Source organism: Onychostruthus taczanowskii, unplaced genomic scaffold, assembly GCF_017590055.1.
Source record: "Onychostruthus taczanowskii isolate IOZ18803 unplaced genomic scaffold, ASM1759005v1 scaffold126, whole genome shotgun sequence".
NCBI lineage: Eukaryota > Metazoa > Chordata > Aves > Passeriformes > Passeridae > Onychostruthus > Onychostruthus taczanowskii.
Window position 1 is genome coordinate 59,430 of NW_024498418.1, and position 22,842 is coordinate 82,271.

Consider the following 22,842-nt stretch of genomic DNA (forward strand, 5'->3'; position numbering starts at 1 on the left):
CCCACGTTCCATTTCCTAGAACCACAGAATCATAGATTGGTTTGGATGGGACAGAATCTTAAAGGATGTTTCATTCCAGCCTCCTGCCATGGGCAGGGACACCTTCCACTAAACCAGGTTTTTTCAACCTGACCTTGAACATTTCCAGGGATGGGGCAGCCACAGCTTCTCTGAGCAGCCTGTGCCTCACCAGCCCTCACAGGGAAGAATTTCTTCCCACTATTCAATATAACCTGACCTCTGGCAGGTTGAAGCCATTGCCCCTTGTCCTGTCACTCCAGATCCTTGTCCAAAGACCCTCTCCAGCCCTCTGGAGCCCCTTTAGGCACTGGAAGGGGCTCTGAGCTCTCCCCAGAGCCTTCTCCAGGCTGAACACCCCCTGGTCTCTCAGCCTGTCTCTGTAGCTTAGATGCTCCAGCCCTTTTTGTGATCTCTGTGGCCTCCTCTGGACTTGCTCCAACAGGTTCCCTTTGTCCCCTTCTCTCCCTTCTTCATCCTCCCCACCTCACAAGCAGTCCTCACCACGGAGATGGGACAGCTTTCCATCCTACATCTGCTGCTGCTGGATTCTACCCTCCATCCCTCCCATCTCAGCTCCGTGGCTCTCCTCACCAGAGGAGAAGTCTGGTGGGTGAGATCTGGTCCTTCCAACTGCCCTGGGCAGGGGTTGGGGGTGAAGATCGGGGGTGGGAATAACCAACAGATTCTGCAAAGTCACAGCAGTGAGCTCTGCTGGCACAGAGATCCACAGGGCAAACACAGTGTGAGCCGTGAATGCACAATCAGGGCTGCAGCCTGGGATGTGTCCGAAGGAGATTCTCCTGTTGAAGGAAGGAGAAATTGGCTTTTGCATAAATAGCCACAAAAATAGCTGAGGGGAAGCACAGCAAAATGAGTGGGAAAGCAAGCTGGAGTTTTTCTGGCAGAGCCTGCTTTGCTGCCAGTCTGAGTCTCTCTTTTGAGCAGATATCAAAGGCTGCACCCACACCAGCTGCTGCTGGAGATCCTTTTCATTTAAAAAAAGGAGCTCTAACTATAGAGAGTAGCCACCTTCCCTATAAATAATTGCAGGCTGAGAGGCATCCTTCTCTGGACATGCATTGTTGTACCCTGCAGTGATATTCCAGAGTATCCAGAGAGAGATTTGAGCCCAGTGACAGCTATTTAAATAGTTAACAAACCTCCCTGGAGGGAAAAAAAAAAAAAAAAAAAAAAAAGGAAAAGATAATTTTAAAAAAGAAAGACATATTTACAGTCTAACTTCTCATGAAAAACTTGTGAAAACAGACGTGGCAACTGCTCAGCCTCAGGCAGAGTCTTCATCAGGGCAAGTCTCGAGCTTTGGAGCAGGGGCAGCACAAGGGCCCAACACAGCTTTGTTCTTTCTGCAGTCGGGGTTTCTCCCACCTGCTGCAGTTGTCCCCAGCCCTGGGGGCCACAGGCATTTGGAGCAGGGGAAAGGCTTTGTGGCTCCTTTGGCTGTGGGCTTGGGGAGAGGGATTTCAGCTGAATACTCACCCAAAACAAATGATCCCCCCAACCTGCAGCTCAATAAAGGGTAACCCAGCATATCCACAGCTCAGCTCTTCCCACAGCATAAAACCACAGACCACAGAACATCCAGAGCTGGAAGGGATCCACAGGGATCAGAGATGAACTCCTGGCCTTGCAGGGAACAACACCAAGAACGCCACCACATACCCGAAGGTGTTGTCCATCCAAACCTCGGTGAAAGTGTAAATTCTGCTCCTTATTTTTGCTGTTAGAAGTTGTAATTGATGGAGGAATTGATGGAGGGGCGAGTGTTGTTGGCTGAGGGAGAGGAAGGGAGATCTGGCTCTTGCAAAGCCAGATCTCTGCCCAGATTTACCCAGAGCCAAGGAGCTGCTTGGGGAGAGCTCAGTCCTCAGGCCATCCATTCCTCAGCCTTTTCCAGCACTTGATTTCAGGTAGCAGCAGCAGAGAGAATACTTGGTATGTTAATAAATCCTAAAATACTGAATAAAGCACTTTGGTTTATGGTTTTGCTGTTAGAACTCACCCCTGGATACTTATAATTAACTGAACTAGAAGAAAAATAAGGATTTCCATTTTTTTTTTTTTCTCTTCAGTTTACTTTTTTCTTTTTTAAGAAGAAAATCACCACTGCTAATAAAAAACGCTCTCCTGATATTTACCTGCTTGGGCAGGAATATTGATCTCTGCAGAGAGAAAGCACTTTCCTTATTGCACATCTCACTGTCCAGTCCATCTTTCCTACAGAATATGACCTTGGCTTTATTTTCAGAGCAGTTCTGCAGTTTATTGTTCTCCCAGGTCACACCTAACCCCATAACTCCTGGGAATTGTGGGGAGAGGTGGTGGGAAGAGCTTTTTTCATCCTTCAGCAGACTTCACCTCTAACAGCAGGCAGCTGCCTGCCCTGCACATATCACAGCTGCCCTTTGCAAGAGCCAGGGCCCCAATTTTCCAGCATTTTCACATCTTCTGTTCCTACAGACGTTAGGAACACATCTTCTATGTTAACTACAGACCAAGTTGTCTGTGTAACAAAAGTTCCCACAGATCTCCCTTCAAAGGGCTGGGCTGAGACATTCCAAATCCAGCCAGTGAACTCTTCCAGATTATCATCCAAACCACGGGGGGTTTTATTTTCCTTTATTAAAGCACACAAGTAGCCACCTAAATGTCATTTACACTGCGGCAGTTGTAAAAATCACACCAACACAACCACTTCCAAAGGGAACTACAGAGCCAGCACTAAAGCCATCCAGCTGACCATGAGCCTGTAACTCCAGAGGCACAGTACAATAAAGTTTTGCTTTCAGGTGTTTGCTGCTCTTCTTATAACAAACTTCACTGAGCATTGAACAGAATGCCTAAACACATTCACTGCAAGGGCTGTGGAAATACCCAAAAGCTTGGTAAACACACATTTATTGAGTACTTGATTATGTAAGATTGTTGCAGCATAGTCATTATAACAAAATCCATATTTAAAAAATGCCGAACACTGGTATATTTCTTTTCAGAGGACATAAATCTATTTAAAAACCCAGCCAAGAACGACAAAGGGAGTGTGGCTGTTCCTTGGCCAGCCACTAAAGAATGTTCTCCTGCTTCCTAAAGGTAGGAACAGCCTGGCAGTCAGTTCCCAGCTTCAGCCCCAACCATTCCAGACCCCATCAGACCCAAGGTCTCTCACTGCCCAGTGCTGTTACCACCCACAAACATCCCATCTAACCCAGTTTTCCAAAGGCATGGATGCAGCTTGCCAGCAGCACAGTTCTCAAGGAGCTGTTCTTCACATGCCTGGGGTTTAAAAGGGATTAACATCCACTACAAAGTGCTTAAAGTGCCTAGATTTCCTCCTCCCTCCAGACAGTTGTGGGGAAGTGCTAACTACAAAGTTTGCTCTGGTATACATCCAGATTCCCAATCAAATGTTAATCAGCATCAAAATCCTCCCAGCTTGAGCAGTTTACAAGGGATCTGGGTCCTACACGTGGGACACTGCAATTGCATCTATATTTTAAGCCCAACCATGAGAGAAACACTCTACATAGAAATATAACATTCAATTCCTTTGTACAGCATATAGAAAGAGCATGACAGCATTAAAATATTGGCAAATCAATACATTAAAAATACAGAATCTCATAGATCAGAGCACAAGAAATATATTCACACTGGAATCTGTACAGTCCAGATGACACTGCTGGTTTTCATGTTGGAATTGACCCCCCCCCCCCCCCCCCCCCCCCAATTAAATTAAAATCAAGAACGAGTGGAGTTTGGTGCTTTGCTCCCCCATCAGCACCACTGGCCACCACTGCCCAGATTTCCTGGGGCTGCTGTGCTACAGGGACAACCCCAGGCTGCTGCTCTCCCCAGCACAGAGGGCACTCAAGTGCTGAAACTCTTTGGGGAAGCTTTAGTTATCAAGTGAAATGACAGGACATTTCATTTTCCACAAAGTTCTGGCCTACTTTGGGAGAGGAAAATCAATCCATGTTTGGCAGGAGGAGTGGTACCCAGGCAGCATTTCCCACATGCTTTCAGCATTGTGGGTCTCATTTCAGTTAAAAACATAAAACAAACCACAGAACCCCAGGTTTTGTATGGTTTGTGCCCCACTTATCCCATGTGGAGTGGGTGAGACTGTTTTAGGCTGCCTCCTCCCACCAGGAATGTCCATGTCTTCTGGAAGAGCTGCCATTCTGACTTCTCCAAAATGGCTTTTCCTATACATAAATATATGTGTCTATAGGCCACGTCATCCCTTCCTCCTCTCACTGAGGAAGATGCCCAAGGCATGCTTGGTAAGGTGAAATCCTTCCATGTATCTGCACCTATTCCACTACAGACATGTATATACAGACACATTCTGTCCATTATTACACTGGAAATACAGAGTTTAAAAAAAAAAAAAGAAAAAGAAAAAATAAAAAAGAAAAAAAAAAAGTAGTAGCAGCATGTAAATGAGAAACTGTTCATTTCCTCAGTCTTTTTTCTTCCTCCTCTTCAGAGCTACACCATCAGTTCTGACAGTCCCTTCTCCCCACCCTGCTCCCCTCTGAGAGGGGGGCTTTCACTGCAGATCCCATCTGCAGGAGCTGGCGCTGTCCTTCCAAGGCAGTTTGAATTTCTCTTCCCGTCAGCTCCCTCCTCTCCCTCCCTGCATCCTTCCCTGCGCGATGACTCATCCTGGAGATGATCTTGGGTTTTGTCTGATGGCTCCTGCCCACTTTGGCTGCAGCAGAGTCTGATTTCAGAGCGATGGCACAGGAGGAAAACCCGCACACAAGCGCCTGGTGAGCCAGGCGAGCTGTTAACATCTCCGCCCAGGGAGGAAAAAAGCAACGCAAGAGTTCACATTCTGTCTGTCTCCCAGCAGCAGCAGAAGTGTAAGCCCCAGGAGCGATGCCTATTTTAAACCCTTAATTCCCAAACTCTCAATAATGTTGCAAACCCCCAAGGTTTTGCAGGAATCAGCGGGCTGATTTCAAACACATTCCTTAGTGCAGGTTGCACTGGAATTAAAAATGCATCAAATGGGCTCACTTTCTCTGCGTGCTCTCGCAGTATCCGGTTTTCCCAACCCCCAAAATTGTTTCCTTGGTTTCTCACCTCTCAGTTTTGGGGTCCTGCTAAAGGGCCGTTATCTGAGTCAGTTCTGACGTGGGGGTGGTCGGACTCTGCTGGGCGACAGCCACCATGGGGATTTCCATGCCTAGTCAGGCCGGATTGTTAGTCCCCTCCGAGTTCTTGCAGGCGTAGGCCACATCCTTGGCGATGCTGCACATCCTGTTGGACATCTGGAGCTCGGTCCTGAAGGCGGTGGGGAAGCAGAACTTCTTGAAGCACGCCTTGAAGTTCTCATCCAGGAAGGCGTAGAGCACGGGGTTCAGGCTGCTGTTGGCGTATCCCAGCGCGGTGCAGAAGCAGGAGATGGCCAGCTCCAGCTCGCTCTCTGCCTTGGCGCCCAGGCACTGCACCAGCACGAAAATCTGGATGGGAGTCCAGCAGACAATGAAGACTGCCACCACCACCAGCACCATGCGGGTGATGCGCCTCAGGTTCCGGTCCTTCTCCTTGGAGCCTGAGAGGACACGGACGTTCTTGAGCCGCCTGATCATCAGGCTGTAGCAAATGGTGATGATCAACACAGGGATCATAAAGGAGAAGAGAAAGACGCAGATGCCAAACACTGGATCCCAGTAGTCCACGGGAGAAGGGAGCTTAATTAGACAATCAATCTCTGCAAGAGTAAAAAAATAAAACGGGAAGGAAGATCAGCAAACACAGATCAAGCAGAAAAGCATCTGCACATTCAGATTAGTTTAGGTTAGTTAGGTTAATGGTTGGACTTGATGATCTCAGAGGGCTTTCCCAACCTAACATAACAATTCTATGTTGAATATTCAATTCCTCACATAACAAGTCCATGTTTAACACTAGAAAAGCAGCAGCAGTGATACAGAGAGGCAGGGGCAGAGTTAAGATGATTTTACAGCAGAGGCCTCACCCCACAGATGAAACTGGCCCCCCTCTCCCTGGGCTCTCCTGTCCCTCCCACTGGTGCAGTTTTACTGACCGTTGTTCTCGTTCTCCGCAGATCCCATCACCATGGCCGGGATGCCGAAGACAGAAGCCAGTGCCCAGATGCAAACATTGACCACCTTGGCCTTGTGGGGCGTGCGGATGTCCAGGGCTTTGATGGGGTGGCAGATGGCAATGTAGCGGTCCACGCTCATCATAGTCAGCGTGAAGGTGCTGGTGAACATGTTGTAGTAGTCAATGGAGATGGCAATCTTGCACAGGACATTGCCAAAGGGCCAGAAGCCCAGGAATGTGTCTGTTCCCTGGAAGGGCAAGGTCATCAGGCACAGGGTGTCAGCCAGGGCGAGGTTAAAGATGTAAATGTTGGTGGCTGTCTTCATCTTGGTGAATCTGAAATGCAGGAATGAGCAATGGTTAGAGTTCCCACTGACCATGATGGGTCAGACACTGAACTTTATTGAAGCAGATTTTGCTGATTTCTAAAGGAGATGCCGTATTTTCATATGTAATGAGATTGTCCATCCTCACCTTTCTACGTCCCACAGGTTTACCAACACACAGTTCAGCCCATCTCCTACAACACCACAAATGGTCCCTCCACAGTCAGTTCCATGGGCAGGAGAATCATCCCCTCAGACTGCCAGTGAGCACCATCAAAGCCTGAGGCTGCTACCTCAGATGGTGTTTCTTGAAAAATTACTTCAATAAGGCCAACTTAGGGTTTCACTACCTGTGGCTTCATTGTATTGGTGAGAGCTTTAGCCAGTAAGCTGATGTGAAAGGCGCAGGGGCAAGCTGATCAGCCATCTGACATGGGCTCAAAGCCAGAGAGCATGGCTAATGTGAGCTGTCAAATCAGAGCAGGCAAAATGGCCAGCTCTAGCCAGCCAAAAACTGGTGAGGTTTGTGTTGAACACAAACTAGGTTTGAGTCAGAAATCAGAATATCACAATGGATCTTTCTAGAGAAAGGAGTAAAGTCACACATCAAACCCTAAAGATTTTTTTGTCATTTCAATATTACTTTTACCACACAAACTGACTGCCCCAAAGGAAGAGTCACCTTGCTCTAATGGCAATCATCTCCTTTTCACACTTGGGAAATGATGCAGAGCCAGCTGTGATCACCTATCTGGGGGGACATGCAGTGTCTGCAGAAATGGAAGCTCAACAGTGACTCTGTGACTAACATTTCAGCTCCAGGATATTCCTCTCATGGGCAGAATAAGAGCTCAAATAGGTATAATTTTCAAACTACAGCTCATCCATCATTTACTCTACTAATGGCCATAGCAGAAACGCGGCCAAAAATGGCAGACAATGATGTTATTAGCATAGTGGAAGTTCATTTGAGGGTAACACTTCTACCCATAAACTGCTGCACTATTTTCAGCTGCACTATTTTTCAACATGTTAAAATATTACAGGGTCTGATTTGACTTAAAAAGCTCTTTTTGCCAATTTGATCCAGAACAGCAAACTCCCAGATTCCCTTCTCTGTGCTGTGCCCTCCCCTGAGTGTCTTCAGCTCTTGATAAATGATTTGAATGCTTGGCAGAACATTATCACTGGTGTATTCTGAACTCTGCTGGGACAATACACATGGTGACCTGGCCAGGTCTGCAAGGGAAACAGACAGGAGAGCCACGATCCAGACTATAAACTCTGGTTTTTTTACCTGCTTTGGAGCTCTGAGCTGGGCTTGTATCAGAATTCTAAAAGCAGCTTCAGAAAGCAAAACCAAATGATCCTATTTTTGACCCTGAAAGCCAAGGGAAGCTTTTGGAGGTGAGCACTGATAGAAACGTTGGAAATAATTTGAGGTCCCCACACAAGCCTGAGTGAGGCTTTTCCTGGCCCAGAAATCAATCACAAGTTCTTAGAAATCCAGCCCAGACAAACTTACATAACCAAAAGCAGTAGAAGGAAAATACTGGTTCCTTTCCTTTTGTGATGGGATGAATGAGCAAAAGCACTTTGCAAATCCAACATAACCAGGCAGCTTAAAGCCAGGGCTTTAAGCTCTGGGATTTCCTAAGGAGAATTACAGCAGCCTCCAGTGCCCTGAACTCCAGAGGAGCATCTCAGGGTGGCCATGTTTTCCTTTCCTGAATCCTTGCACTTGGCATAAACGCGGCAAAGCACAGGGGGTGAGGTGGGTCTGTGAGTGGATCCACTCTCCCCTCCAGGTCAGCAGAGGGGGATTGAAATGAAGAAGTGAAATCACTGTTTTAGCAGATCTCGCAAAAATAAGCATTGTCAGCTCAGGCTTTAGGAAATGATTCAGTCACCCAAGATTGTGGTGGCAAAGGTCTCCTGGAAGCTTTAATTTCCCCTGAACACCACAGATCTGGCTGGGCTGGCTCAAGCTTCCCAAAGGTCAAGTTTGTTGCAGACCAGCCTTCCAGGAGGGCTGGAGCCAGAGGCAATTCATCAACATGCCTCTAACCCTTTTTACTGGCATTATAACTCAAGGGAATAACAATTTTGAGCAATGGTGAGCAACTTTACTGCAAAACAGTAAAAATTAAAGGTTGTTCCTGTTTTATTTTTTGTGATTGACCAGTGGGAGAAGCAAGCAAAAATTCACCCACCTCCAAGCCCCGTCCAGCATCCCTGGAGGACAAAGCTGCCTCCCTGCACATCCATGTCCCCAGCACTGAGAAGTTTGGAGCATCTCAGCCAGCACTGAACTCTGGGTTCAGAGCAAATCTTCAGATCCTTCCCACATCCCTCCAGCCCCACTGCCCCCACTCCTCCCAGACACTTCTCAGCATGAATTCAGGTACAATTGCTCTGCCTGGCCCTGCAAAATCCTTCAGTGCACAGATCCCTCTCCTCTGCCTCCTTCCTCAGCACCTCCTGGAGGTGATGGCAGAGCCACCTTCCCCTGCTCCAACACAGGACACACTGAGGTGGCTGTCCCACCACTTCCTTCAACCCATCTTCCAACAGAATTTAAAGCTGATTTTTGCATTCTTGAAAAAGGGTGAAATTAATTTGCACCTAGTTAATTACTTCTACACCACTTTCTCCACCACTTTCTCTACATGCTGAGAGCCAACAGCCATTGTCCCAACCAACCAATGTTCCCAAACATTTCCAGAATGTTCAGTACACACAAAAATCAATCAATCACTTCTCTGTGGATTAACCTCTCTTTCTTTTTCTCCAGAAGTGAGAGTGTTCTTTCTCTTAATCTGCACACAAAAAAAAAAAAAAAAAAAAAAACCCTCAGGCCTTAGGAGGTACCTCAGTCTCCTCCCCCACAGCACAAATCTGCTGCAGATAAACCTGTGGATTCCGTGGAGGACATTAGCTCCCTGCTGGGCCACTTTCTTGTACTCTGCCACAGAGGTAATTTCCTAATGGAGCATCTCCCACAGGGTAGTGCTCAGCTCTGCATCCCCTTTGTCACCACAGTAATTGCTTCGCTCTGCTCTCCTGTTCCCTGGGATGCCGAGGAAGAGGAAGAACACCTGGATATCAGCTCAGCACTTATCTTCCCTCTCCTTTGTGCTGCGTGGACCCTCTGGCAAGGGGAGCGCACGGGCTGGGAGAGGAGATTAAGGAGAGGTCATTAAGGGTAGGTTGGCAGACACACCCTCGGGGCTTTAAGGACCTGCTCCTCACAAGAACAGATTCTGCCTCTGGCTGAGCCTCGGGGTGAGCTGCAGACCTGTTGGTTTTGCATCTTTCCCTTTTCCACCCAGCCACAGCAAGGCTCAGGACCAGCTGGCTGCAGCAAACCCAGAACCCGAAGTGGAGCTGCAGACAGCAGGGGCAGAGGGACCAGAGCAAAGCCTGCAGCCCTGAAAAACCCTGAGCATCGTTTCCAGGAGCTCTCTGCCTCTTGGAGCCTCCTGATTTTGATGTGTGTAGCTGCAGCTAATTAGGATGCAGACAGTGTTGCTCACCTTGAGCAGCTCCCTCCATCCCCACCTCACGCCCTGGCAGCAGTGCCCGCCTTTGCCCCCATGCCTGGACATGCTCCAGGAAGCAAAACGGAGCAGAAAAGGCTCAAAGAGGATTTTCACTGAGCTGCTCTCACCCTGTGATGGTGGAAATCAGCCCCAGTTCTCTCCCATCTCTTCTCCCAGCCCTCAGGTTGTGTGAAGCTGATATTTGATCTGGCACGTTCTGTTATGATTTGTGTCCCCTCAGCTGTCCACCCACACTGTGCTCTCTGCATCCCTGCTGCTCTCATCACCATCCCAGAGCCCCCTCAGCCTGGAACTTCTGACCAGTGCAAGATGATTTATTCTTAATGGTTCATCAGGCACTGAAAAAAACGCACAGAGTTTGAGAAGGACAAATTTAAATTAGTCTGGACTCCGAGGCCAGACACTACAGCAAAGGCAGCCATGAGCACAGCACCTAAAAGCCTATAAATTACCCAGCAAGACAGGGACTGACTAGCAGGGGCTAGTAAGGGAGTCTGCAGCCAGCCAGGACGAGCACACACCTTGGGAAAGATGATCTTTTTGTCCTTGAATCTCACCTCTGTGTCTGGGGGACAGCTGTGGAAAACCAGCCCTGCCCTGCCCTGCAGGTGCTCCCTGGGGATCTCTGTGGATGTGCTGCCAGGCCAAGGGAGGAGGCTCTGTGGCTGCTGCTGCTGCAAAGGCTTCAGCAGCTCACCCAGGGGCTCTCAGGGATGCCCCCACGTCCCTGAGCAGGTGCTTGGCCATCAGGAATGGTGCTCTGGTCTAAGGAGGGCATCCATCAGCATCCACCCTGCAGCAGGACGCTCTTATCCCTGCTCATGGGTCAGATCTGCCTCTGCTAACACCCAGAATGCTTCTGGGAATTGCCCAGTCCCTGAAAAACACTGGGAACCAAGTCCCATGTTAAAGATCAGTTATTTACTGCTGCACAAGGGCAACTCCCTTTCACCCAACTCACAAAGAGCCCTTCAGCACACACTGGAGCTACAGGACCTGTGTTAGCAGGGGCCAGATGTGGCTACTGTGGGTCATGTGGCTGAGCCCAGCTCACCTGGGCTCATGGGGACCCAGGAATCAGGGAGCTGCAGACCTGTCCTGTGCAGCCATTATCCCAGCAGGATCCCCTGCTGCTCACCTCATCATCCTCACCCAGCTCCACTCACTCTCCAGGGCAAAGAGTCCTTGGTTTGGGTTCCATTTCTCCATAAATTGCAATAATTGATGTCTATTTATTTTGTTTTTCAAGGAAAAACTAAGAGGCAGATCTGGAGACAACAAAGGTCTCAGATGGCCCCACTCGTGTCTGCTGGGTCCCCTGCATGAAGCGCTCACTTCATTTCAGCTCTGAGACACACAGCTGGTCCAGGCTTTTCCCTGAGAAAGCTTTCTATTAAGAAGTCAGCATCTCTGAAATGTCATAATCAACTTAATTTCCCCTGTCTCATCCCAGCCAGCTGCCCTCACCCCTGTTCTCAGGGGCTGAGGCAGTTTTCAAGCAGAACAACAGCTGGCACAGCACCCCCAGGCAGGCTCATGGTTCAGGGACCTCCCCATCACATTTTTCCTCCTAAAGCTTCACCTGGAGGCAACAGATGAAAATGTAGGGGCTTGACAGCCCTAAACTGCCCAAAACATTTCTTAAAATGCTCTGAAAGGGGTTCTGCCATAGGAGAGCTGAGCACCCCCAGCATTTTGCCAGGCTCCCAACAGAGAGCTGCCTTAGTGATGAGGAGTGCCCCAGAAATGGGGCAGAATTCCCAGGGGAGTTTGCACTAGAGGAATGGAGTCCTGCAGATCCCCACTGCTGAGCATCACAGCAGCATGGTGGAGCTAGGGACAGCGAGCTGCACCTTGTCCCTTCCCTGGGTCACCAATGGCTGGCAGAGATTTGGGGCCTCTGTCACACCCCGACAAGGACACCTGGGTCAGCCCTACCCCCAGAGCCAAAAATACTAAAATATACCTTCCTTCTCCTTTGCTTTCCTTCCTAAAAGCAAAGATCTTTGGCAAGCAGCCTTGCAGACTTCAGTTAATAGCTAGGAGGGATCTCAGCAGCCTGGTTTTCCCCAAACCCGCTGTTCGGCTCCTTGTTTCACGTTCATTAAGAAGCAGAACAGGAAATATATGCAGAAGAGAGCAAACAGCAGAAGGAGGAGGGAGGGGAGGCCTCGTCTCTGCTGGCAAGGAGCACCAGGATGAGCCAGCAGAACAAAGCCACAGACGAGGCAGGTTCCCACAAAAGGCCCTTTACTGTCCAGGAAATCGTGTTCCTGACAAGAGCCCTTCTCCATCTTACCCAATTAGTGCTGCTCAGCACTGGAAGGGATTGACAGTCACATGATGACTGTCTCTATAAATTAATCATTCCAAATGTTAAATCATTCCAAATACAATAGAGATGTAGGCTGGGTTCTACATCAGAGGGGAAAACCTAGAGGAGGCTTTGAATTTGTGTGAAATACCGGGAGATTTAAAACTTTCCCCTTGGTGCTGCAGAAAACTCATTCAGGAGGAACAAAAAAAATGAGCTTTTCTGATGCCTCCAATTTCCTTGAGTGCTGGTATTAGAGCATTTTTATTTCCCAGCTCCCTCAAAAATGGGAAAAATTACTGTCTATAACACTACCAGTCTTTTTCTGGAAGGTAGTACACCATTTTCCTATAGGCTGTGTAATATGTTGAAGCCTGGTTATCATTGCCAAAGCACAGAAAGAAAAAAAGCTTGTTGGGGTGCGCATTACTTACAGTGATAAGGGTGCAGCACAGAGGGTTTGCTGATCATTTTTCCATTAATTTATCATTAAGAGCCCCTAAACCCTGTGTTGACTTACCAGAAACCAACTTCCAACCTGCTGAAAACCAGGTGCTACTCAAGGCATGAAGCATCAAGGCTCTAATCTGAGGAGAAAAGCATGTGTTTGAGAAGCTCAGCAGCATCCTCCTTGCATGGCCACAATTTGGCAGCTCTTCACCAATCTGTGCACATGGCCAGGGCCAAGAGTTTGATATTGAGTCCAATTCATCCTCACACCTGTTCCTGACCTGAACAGACAGGGCAAGGAGAGAAGAATCCTGGGCAGAGATCACCAGAAGTTGTTACTCATCAACCCAAGGGGCATTGCCTTGGCTCTAACTCAGTGTTGGTCTCAGCTCTGTGCTGAGCTCCCAGGGAACATGGGTGGGGAACAGCAGCTCCTGCACGTGCTCCAGCTCAGTTATAACCTCCCCAGCACACACTTTCCCTTTCTGAGTAAAGGGAAATAGAGAAATGGAAAAACCTGGGGGACATTGGGGTGGCACCTGTCTTCAGTTTTCAGTTGCTTAAAAACTGTAAAATGAGAGGACACACACAAAGAAAGTTACATTCCTTGGGAAATCCTAGTGCTAAATCCCACTTTCTTTTTTCTGAGTGCCATTTATCCAGCTGGAAGGTAACAAAGTCAAAGTCAAAAAGAGGTGGAGCAGAAGCCAGTATTTTTCATGGTTAGCCATGCACAGGTCCACCCCCGGGACCCTAGTTTGGGACACTTATTTTACTGGTGCTGCTCCAGTCCCAGCCCTGGGCAGGGCCAGCAGGATCCTGCTGTGCACATCCCACCAGACCTCTGCAGACAGGGAGAAGATTTCTGCCAAGGCTTCTCCTTACACACACCAAGGCTCATGCACGGGGTAAGGACTCCCTTCCTCTGCTGCACAGGGGCTGGCATTCCCATACAGCCACATCACCACCATCACACAAGGGCTTCCAGCTCCAGAGCCTCCCTACTCACACACACACACCCACAAACTACTCCAGCAATTGCTGCTACACTGAGCAGGGACACAAGCTGTCCAGACATGGCACCAGTGTGCTGCAAACCTCCTCTCTGCATCTGCAGACTCCCTGGGGCTGATGGGATCCCCTCTCAGTGCCACAAACTCCTCAGCTAAAAGAGCAAAGGCAGGCAGCCTGATGAACACTCACGACACTTTGCCCTTGGATCAGAGATTCAGCCACTCTTCAGCAACCTCTGGTACCAAAGACCTAATTTTACAGCATCTCCCCCAGCCAAGTTGTAGTTATTCAAGGGAAAGGTGCTTTGGAACAGTTGGGCTCCTGGCAGGAACAAGACAATCTTACCAGTGTCTGAATACCTGCTAAATGCTTTCCTCTTCTGTTGGAGGATTCAGCCTGTCTTTTCTGTGCTGGCAGCATCCACCTGCACCAGGAATCTGCTCCAAGATGTGGATAAAATGGAAGCTCCCTCCTTAACAAGCAGGGTGCAGAGATCAGAAGGGGGATGCTGGGTTTAACATAATCACAGCCCTAAGAGCTGCACAAACTTATTCTGTGCTTACAGGGAGAACAAGGTTTCTGATTCCCAGAACCAGAGGGTTGGAACCACAGCAGAAGCAGACAGGGACACTCAAAATGCCAACAATGGGCAGGGAGGATGGAGTGGTGCATGCTCTGTGCTGTCACTCTGCAAAGGTCCCCCACACTCTCCTGACTTCAGCACAAGGAACCAGACAAGTTGCCCTCAACTCTGCAGCATCCTCTCACATCTTATTTAAGCCTGCAGGCTCCAAAGGGTTGGAAGACTTACATTTGTGATTTTTTTTTTCTCCTGTAAAAATAAAAGGAAGCTTCCCAGCAGGCTCTTTCCTTTGCAACAAGGTTCAGCTTTGGAAAGAGCCAGCTCCCAGATGGAGCAGCACCTGCAAACACAGCTGGGGTGCCGGACACAGCACAGGAAGGAGAGGTCCCATTAAGGAGCCAGCACACCCTGGCAGTGGAATGCTCCCAGCACATTGCCCTCCCCAGGGACATACAGACCTCTAAGAAGAAAAAGAAAAAGAAAAAAAAAGACCCATTTTTTTGAGCAGACCTGCTCACTCTGTTCCATTCTCTGGGTTAAACTTTAGGAGGCACCAGAGGGCAGCTGAAAACTGGCAGAAACCTTCATCACAAGCCTAGGAAGGGGAAAAAAAAAACCAACAAAAAACCAAAACCAAAACAATAAAACAAATGCCACATCATTACCTCTAAAGCACGTCTCTAACCCCAAGGGAAGCGCCTGGCTGCTTCTCCCGCAGCAGGGATCGAGGGAGGGAAGGTCTGCCCCGCTCCCAGCTTTCCCGGGAGCCTCCCCGGTGTCCTACCTGACGATGACATACATGACGGAGCAGTTGCCCACCAGCCCCACGATGCACACGATGGAGTAGACGACCACGATGGTGATCTTGATGCTGAGCGGCAGGAAACCGTCCCCGGTGCTGTTGTTGAACCAGTTGCTGGGCAGAAAGCTCAGGTTGAGCATGGAGGAGTCGTTCAGCAGCTTCCTCAGGTCGGGGTCTTCAAAAATATGGGCAGGGAAGAGCGGGTCCATCCTGAGGCAGCAGCCTGCGCCAAGGACCTGGGGCAGCAAGAGGCAGCTTTAAAATCTGCTGATCAAACGGGTGGCAGGGGACTGTAGCAAGGCAAGTGCACGAGAAACGCTGGGGAAGGATGATTTATTACCAGGGAGAAGGATGATTTACCGGCACGGAACACAGCCCCCCTCCCCGGGAGCATTTTAATGGGATGCAACCCTGAGAGCCTGGCTCATCCCGAGCACACAGGGATCGCGCATTTCTCCACACGGCCGGCGCAGGGGACGCGCGGGCTGCACACACCATCCCTGCTCCAGGGGCTGCATGTCCCCACCTGCCTCTCCCATCCCTGCGGGCCGGTGAGTCCCCCACACGCGGCTTTGTGCCCCCAGACCTTCCACTGCCGCCCGAGAGCCACCGGGGCTCCGGCACGACCCCAGCGGAGCTAAAACAGCAAGGAAAAGCCCGAAGTTGGCAATGAAGCCCAGCGGGCTGCTTACCTGCGGCAGGTCCCTTCTAGCGCAGCTCCGCACCTGGCTCCGCTGCCCGCGGCCGCATCCAGCACCCCCGGGCCGGGGGATGGGGGACACGGACAAAGCCGGGGCTCCGCAGGTGGAGGAGGGGAAAGGGCTGCTCTCCAAGCAGGGCTGCTGCCAGCGCAGGGGGCTGCACCCCGGAGCCCACGTTTTTAAGGAAAAGGGAGGGATGAGGGAGAGGGAGGGAGGGAGGACGGAGGGCGGCTGGGCAGAGCCAGGCTGCCGGGCTGCTCCCACTGCGTAAGAGAAAAGCGGGAGGGGGAAGGAGGAAAAGAGCGGGGGGGTGGGGGGAATGATAAATAACCGAACGCGGCAAAGGGAAGGCGAGCCCACACCTGCGAGACGCGGGCAGCGTGCTCCCCCCGCCCCGGGGGAGCTGCCGTGGCCTCCCCGTCCCAGCCCCGGCGCGGCGAGCGGGGACCAGCATCCCCCAAGGTCCCCAAAGGCACCCTGCCGCAGCCCCCCGACCCCCAGCCTACCTGGGGTGGGCTCCCAGCAGGAGATGCTGGGGAGAAGGGAAGGATCGGGCAAGGCTCCTGGGGAGATCGGGATTCGGGAAGCAGATTCCTGCCTCCTCTGCAATTGTGCAACCTGAGCGCTGTTCTAGCGCAGGAGCAGCGGAATGGGGAATCTGACCTAGAAACTGGCAAAAAAAAATATATAGATATATATGGAGGAATGAGAGCTACGGGGAGAAAATTGTTATTATTTAATATTCCTCTAGCAGCATTAACTAAAGGTCATTTTGGTAACCCAAACCATCCTGCACTTCTCATCGGAGTTAGATATTTCAGAAGCTGCAGTGGTAAATTCCTTACCTCAAGGTGGGGTGATTCACACAGAGCCCACAGGTACCTGCAGTTCCCAGTCTGGCTGTGGGACACTGACCCTGATAAACTCGTTTCCCAGGAGCTGCAGAGTCCCCCAGGTAGGCCAGCCCCCAAAGAGGGTGCACAGAGGACTTTGGGACCCACTCCCAAAGTGGTTTCACTGTCAAGTACCAGAGCCCCCTGCTCTGGTGCCTCTGGCCATCTGCAGCATTTCTCCAAAGAAGCAATTTCCCAGCATTCTGGGGAAATTTCTCAGTGTTGGGGACACAAGCAGAGGCACACACTGATCAGAGAAAATTCAGGGCACACTTGCCCAAGAAGTGGAGAAAAAGAACATGAGCTCTTGGGCACCAAATCTTTTTTCTCTTCCCAACCCACAGCCAGCCCAAGACAGAGCTCCAGCCCCAGCAGGCAGCCAGGGCTACCCCTTTGTGCTCCAGCTCTCCTTTAATGGATATTCGGGGATACTTAGCACAAAAGCTGCATCTTCTTCACCAGGAACACAATGCTAAGGTATGGTGCTGCATGGCAATTTTCTTGAAAGCTTCAACAAGAGATCTCAGCTTTAACAGGGACAAGGGAAAAAAGCATGACCCAGAGTTCCAGCCCTCCTGCAGAACAGAACAGTCTCACTGCTTCAAAAAGTGGGGTTTTGTCAGTCCATTAATGAGAGTGTGAAATAAATATTAGACCAGACATTACCTTAATTGTCAGTGGATTGATTTCCAAAGGCTGAAGCAAGGACAGCAGTAAATCAGTGCAAGAGCTCCCAGCTGGACAGCCCAGGAGCTGACGGGAAGAGTGTTTGCAAATTCAGCTCTGCTCCTCTCTGCTGGCTCTCACCCCAACAAGTGCTCTCAGCCCTTCCCACACTCCTTTATGTTAATGCAGAGCAGCAAATACAGCAGCTTCACCTATTTATCTTGTGGTTTTCTTTCTGGCCTGAGAGATGTGTTTCTAAAAGGCTGTGGAAGAGGGATCAGGAATGCACTTTGAACTACTGACAGCCAAGATATGTGTCTGGGACAAATATCCTTCCAAAAATTCCCCTCATCCATCCCTCTAGCTGTTCCTCTGTGTTCATCCCTGCCCTCTTTGCATGGGGAAAAAAAAGCCCAGGGTGGTCATGCTGCACCTTCAGTCCCAATCCTGCTGCTTCACATCATTTCACTCCAATTATAATTCCATAATGGTGAGATCTGTCCTTCCAGAATATCTCATGGGATCTTAGCACATTCTCTTCTCAGGGTCCCTGGGGTGAGAGGGGGACAATCATCTTGAGAGCATGATTGCCAGATTTCTTCTTCATCAGAAGCCTCCTGTCCATTGGGGTCTATGCACCAAGCCTGGGAATGAAGACAAACTAAATTTTGTCAACATTACCCAGAAAGGATTTATCCCAGCCTATTTCTTTGAAAAACAGCTCTTCAGCTTGAAGGTTTCTCAGCAGACAGCAAGGTAACAAAAGCCAAGAAAAGAACAAGACAAAAAGACACCCTTCTTCCAGGTGATGCCCAGGGAGCTTTTGGGGAGGCAGAAGATCTCACACACTGTTAGGAGATGCTGAATTTACAACAGAGAGTCTAGGGCATCAACATGGAAGTGAAAACACCTTCCACCAGAGCAGATTGGTCCAAGCCCCATCCAACCTGGCACTGAACACTTCCAGGGATGGGGCAGCCACACACACCTTTGCCATTTCTGCCTCCAAACTCCTGGAGCATCAGCACAGTCTGCATCAGTTGTGGATGAAAAATCCTTAATTATTTCAAGATAATCCAGTTCAAGTGCCAGTAATTGCATCTTCTGCCATTTCAACCAGTTTAACTTTACAGACATTGTTCCTAAATGTGGAGAACCTTTGCTGATTCTGCAGAAAACACCTCTCAGCCACCTGCATCTCATAATAGCAACAGCCCACAGGGATTTTTTTTTTTTTTGGCCTTTCCTTTCAGGAGGTGAAGATGTCTGCATGTCAGAGCTGTTTTGTCACCTTTAGCATGGTTTGTCAATCTGTTTAATCAAGGCCATCATGAGCAGAGAATTAATTTTTCAAGATGTAAAATCATTTTTTCATGCAGGGAATGAGCACCTGGGCTGGAGAGGAGCAGGGAAAGGCTGGGGGGATGTGGAGTGTGCTGGAAAGCAAAGGTTCAAAAATGCAACTGTCACTCCTGGAATGATGGCCACCTGATTAATGGCTTGCCAAAGGCTAATTAGCTAAATTTGGGCCACAACCACTGGTAATGGGTGATATTAGAACATTAATGATGACAAAAATTTAGCAATGATGTATCCCTTCCTAAGGCAGGAGAGTTAGGACTGAATGATCTTTACAGATTTATGGTCAACAGAGCATCAGGGAAACAAGAATAAAAATAAAAATATGGAAAAAAAATGAAACCATCTTTTCTTGAACCCTAAACCCTACTTTTCCAGAGCAGCCTTTACAAGAGGATTCAGTGGTACTTCACTGAGACAGTGGTGATAAATTCTCTTCCTTGCATGGTGCTATAAATCATGAAACAACACAAGACAAGAAAGATTCCACAACTGGATTATCTGCCCTCCATAGCCAGCAGACTCATTCAAAGAATGAGAAATAACATCTATTAAAAAGAAGAGGACATTGGCTTCTTCAATATTTCCAGTAATACATATTCATTGTAGCTTTTGTACTTCCTCAAGTCAGACTCATTTTAGAGATGACAGAAACCTCTGCAGGCTCTTTTCTGCATTGCTGAGCATCAGAATGAAAAGAAAACCAGAAAAACTGTTCCCAAGGAGCAGTGATGGGCCTGGGGGCAAACACACTGTGGGAAGAGAATCCCACTGACTGTGTGTGTGTTGAGGTGTTGCCTAAATCCCAGTCCCAGCAAGGGGAATGGGGTCAGTGGGATGTCACAGGCCATGTCTGCCTTGTTCACAGTCCCCATCTCCCTTCCATGGTCACTGAACTTCTCAGGAAGAGCAGATCTGGGACAAGATCTCAGGATGCAAATGGCAGGGTGATGGTCCAGCCCCTGTCAGAGGTGGCTGATCCCAGTACATCCCATACACTCTCAGACCCAGTCACAGACACAAGCTGAGACATTCACACACAGATTTTAGGTCCAGCCCAGCAGAGAAAGGCAGCTGAGCTCATCCATCCCCACATTCCTGAGGGGCAGCTTCACCTGCCCAGTGTTGACACTTCTGTACCCTGACAGCCCACCTTAATGCTGGCAGGGACCTCCCTGCCAATTCTTGAGGCTGCATGGAAGTGATTTATAGGAACAGGTATATTATACAATAAAACAATTTCCTGAAGGATCAGCTGGCTCCCAGGGCCACCAGGCTAACAAAGCTGGAGTCAATGGGCTCCTCTTTGTAAAACAGCAGGACAGCAGAACAAGTGTAATTCATGCCCATTTCAAGCACAAATACTGAGGAAATCTCTCTATTTCTCTTCTACCCATCTACAGGGTCCATGGTAAGGAGAATTACCAGGATTAGTGCCTTTTTAAGAAAACTCTCTGTGCTGCTAGACCTGATCCTCATTACTTGCAAATAATTAGAGCAGACCTTGCTTTCACCAAAAATTAATTTAGAGCAAAATCCCCCAAGCTCCAGCAGGAGAAAGAACATACAGTGGTACCAACTTCACTGATATTTTATTGTCTGCCATCACTATTTGCAATTTTCAAGGGACTGATCATTTCAGGTGACTGCAGATGATGCCATAAATCTTCACTGCAGCATTAAATTGTGTTTTACTGTCTTCCTCCTCTTTGCATCTCAAACTCGTGAACCTGGAAACAAGCAAGTCCCTCTACTCCTACAAGACAGAAGCTCTCCTCGCACCCATTATTCCTTGCCTAGTACACTGATTTTTTTCTCCATTCTGGGAATGGTCACCCATAATCCAAGGCTCACTGTTTGGGTGTCCCAGAGGCTGAGAGAGTGAGGATCCCTGATTTCAAGAAAGGCAGTGATGGCTGCAGGATTTGCAGAGGTGCTCAGTAAGAAACAGCAGCAGATTATTAATTTATATCCTCTGAACACCATCCCAGCATTTTAACCTCTTATCCCTTAGGAAGGAAAACATCTCTGTGCTCAGATGGTGAATTTCACAGGAGCCTTTCAAAGTAAAGATCTGCTTATCACCTTTGTGCTGCAGTCCTTTTATACAGCCAACAGCTTGGAGAGCAACAAAACCACTGCAAAAAAAGTCTGACACCAAGATACCCAGAAACCATTTGCTGTTTGCTTCCCCCTGACCTTGCTCTCCCCAAAGAGATGTCACTCAAGTTCTCACTGTTGTGTGGATCAATAGCAGCTGATGCCTGATAAACCACCCCAAAGCAAGATGTTTTCACAGCTTTAACCCACCTGAACTCAGCCCCAGAAGCCTTCCCTCATTCCATTCTCCAGCAGGAGGGAACAATAGATGTTTACCGAAAATTCCAAGCAACCGTAGAGGGAAATGTATTCCCAGCAAAGGCTTGAATATCTGCCTTGAAAAGGCTGCAGCCTTTAACTAATCTGTAACTGGGGAGAACCACCAGTTAGGTAGAGGAGATGTATGTAAATAAGATGCACCAAGCAGCAGATATGTGCTGTCTCCTCACATATGCTATTTATGTGGCTGTCAGGCTCTGGAGATGTCACACAGACAGCAGTGGCAGCAGCACCATGCACACACTCCAAATCCCCGTAGTTTTGGGTGGGATTGAGAGTCAACAGCCTTGCTGGGACAAGCTGGCTCCAGCAAAGCTGTGCTGAGTCACAGAAGCCAAAAACCTGGGTCTGAGTGTTTGACAGGATAAAGGAACACTGCTAAATGTATGTCACAGACGTCAGTGGCTGCACCCAGCCACGCCTGCCCACAGGACCACAAGCACTGTGGCCATGAGAGGGACTATCCAGCACCCTGGGCTGCTCAGAGCCCACTTGCAGGTGAGGAAATTGTATTATTCCCCTACAAAAGTGATATTTAACCTCCACCAGAAGCCTTTCTGTCCTCGCCTAAAACCACAGCCTTATCTAAGAAGCTGCTTCATCCCTCAAGCTGATCCATTTCCCCCTATCCCTCACCCTCCACACAATCAAACCCCCTTCCCCACGCCCACACTGCCCTTTGTCCCTCACCCACCCAGCCCACATCACCTGCATTCACCATGGAATGAAATTGTGTCACCAGAGGCTGCTCCTCTCCATGGGCTGTTCCAGCCTCAGCAAAGCTTGTGGCAGTTTGGGAACTGGTGGAGCTTTTCAGACCCAGTTCAGGAAAGCCACTGATGCTGAGACTGAGTGTGTGATTGAGCCAGGCTTCTGAATACGAAAAACTGTGTGAAAAGACCCTGAGCAACATATATCCTACTACAATTCCCTCATCTGGATGTGCAGAATTGTGTGAAAGGTCTTTAGGAAATTAAGGTAATGTCTGGTCTAATATTTATTTCACACTCTCATTAATGAACTGACAAAACCCCACAATTTTCAGTCTCTCAGGAATACCAGAGGAACACATTTGGGGCTGTTATTTAAGTGTTTTCCAGCCAGGAGCACAAAGCAGGACACAGCTGCACTTAGGCATCCTCTCCTTCAGACACAGGGACGTGCTCCTCCAAGACAGCTCTCCCCCAGTTTCTGAACCTCTCATTCCTTCCTCAAATTGCCCTCAGGACCATTTTGCTCTGTGTCTTGTGCCTTTTGCAGGCTCTCACCCTCCATCCCCTCGGATGCTCTGCAGCAGCGTGAGCTCGGTGCTGGAGCAGGATCTGCCAGCTGCTCTCATCACAGCAACAGGAATGGACTTTTCACACCCTGCTTCTCCTGCAGGCACAGGGAGTGCTGCAAACTCCACAAACTCCTCTGAGATGGACGGAGGGGGAGAGACAGCAGAGCCTGGGGTGGAGCAGGGGCAGCCGGGAGAGGTGGAAATGCCTCAGCCCTGCAGAGGATTAGGCCCTTTTCTGACCCAGAGATGGGGCAACCGAGAGGTGTTTTAAAAACTTTTATTCCATTTTCAGTCTCATGTGAAGGGTGGGACAATGCAGACGTAATAATGCACGTCATCACAATCAGAAGCCAACTATTTCCTAACTGCAACACATGATAAGCATTTCTTGGC

At 49.1% G+C, this 22,842-nt stretch overlaps 1 protein-coding gene across 3 annotated transcripts; it reads right to left on the minus strand.

Moving 5' to 3' along the window:
* Positions 1–4,606: 4,606 nt before the first annotated feature.
* On the minus strand, positions 4,607–16,015 carry OPRL1 (opioid related nociceptin receptor 1). Of its 3 annotated transcripts, XM_041396144.1 has the most exons (4): positions 15,862–16,015; positions 15,152–15,405; positions 6,098–6,453; positions 4,607–5,761 (listed from the first exon to the last, which is right to left on the minus strand). In XM_041396144.1, the coding sequence occupies exons 2-4, from the start codon at positions 15,376–15,378 to the stop codon at positions 5,238–5,240; spliced, it is 1,107 nt and encodes a 368-aa protein (XP_041252078.1). In that variant the 5' UTR covers positions 15,379–15,405; positions 15,862–16,015; the 3' UTR covers positions 4,607–5,237. The 3 variants fall into 3 exon arrangements, with proteins under 3 accessions (XP_041252078.1, XP_041252080.1, XP_041252079.1); XM_041396146.1 differs by lacking the exon at positions 15,862–16,015 and having other exon boundaries at positions 5,031–5,761; positions 15,167–15,246; XM_041396145.1 differs by lacking the exon at positions 15,862–16,015 and having other exon boundaries at positions 5,031–5,761; positions 15,124–15,245.
* Between the last annotated feature and the right edge of the window lie 6,827 nt (positions 16,016–22,842).

Bases quoted from the DNA above. Each gene is read 5' to 3' on its own strand.
- OPRL1 (XM_041396144.1), bottom strand. From the start codon at position 15,378: ATGGACCCGCTCTTCCCTGCCCATATTTTTGAAGACCCCGACCTGAGG. The intron at 6,454-15,151 runs GTAGGACACCGG...CCTGCATTTCAG, and splicing joins GTCATGTATGTCATCGTCAG to ATTCACCAAGATGAAGACAG. The intron at 5,762-6,097 runs GTCAGTAAAACT...TTACTCTTGCAG, and splicing joins TGCGGAGAACGAGAACAACG to AGATTGATTGTCTAATTAAG.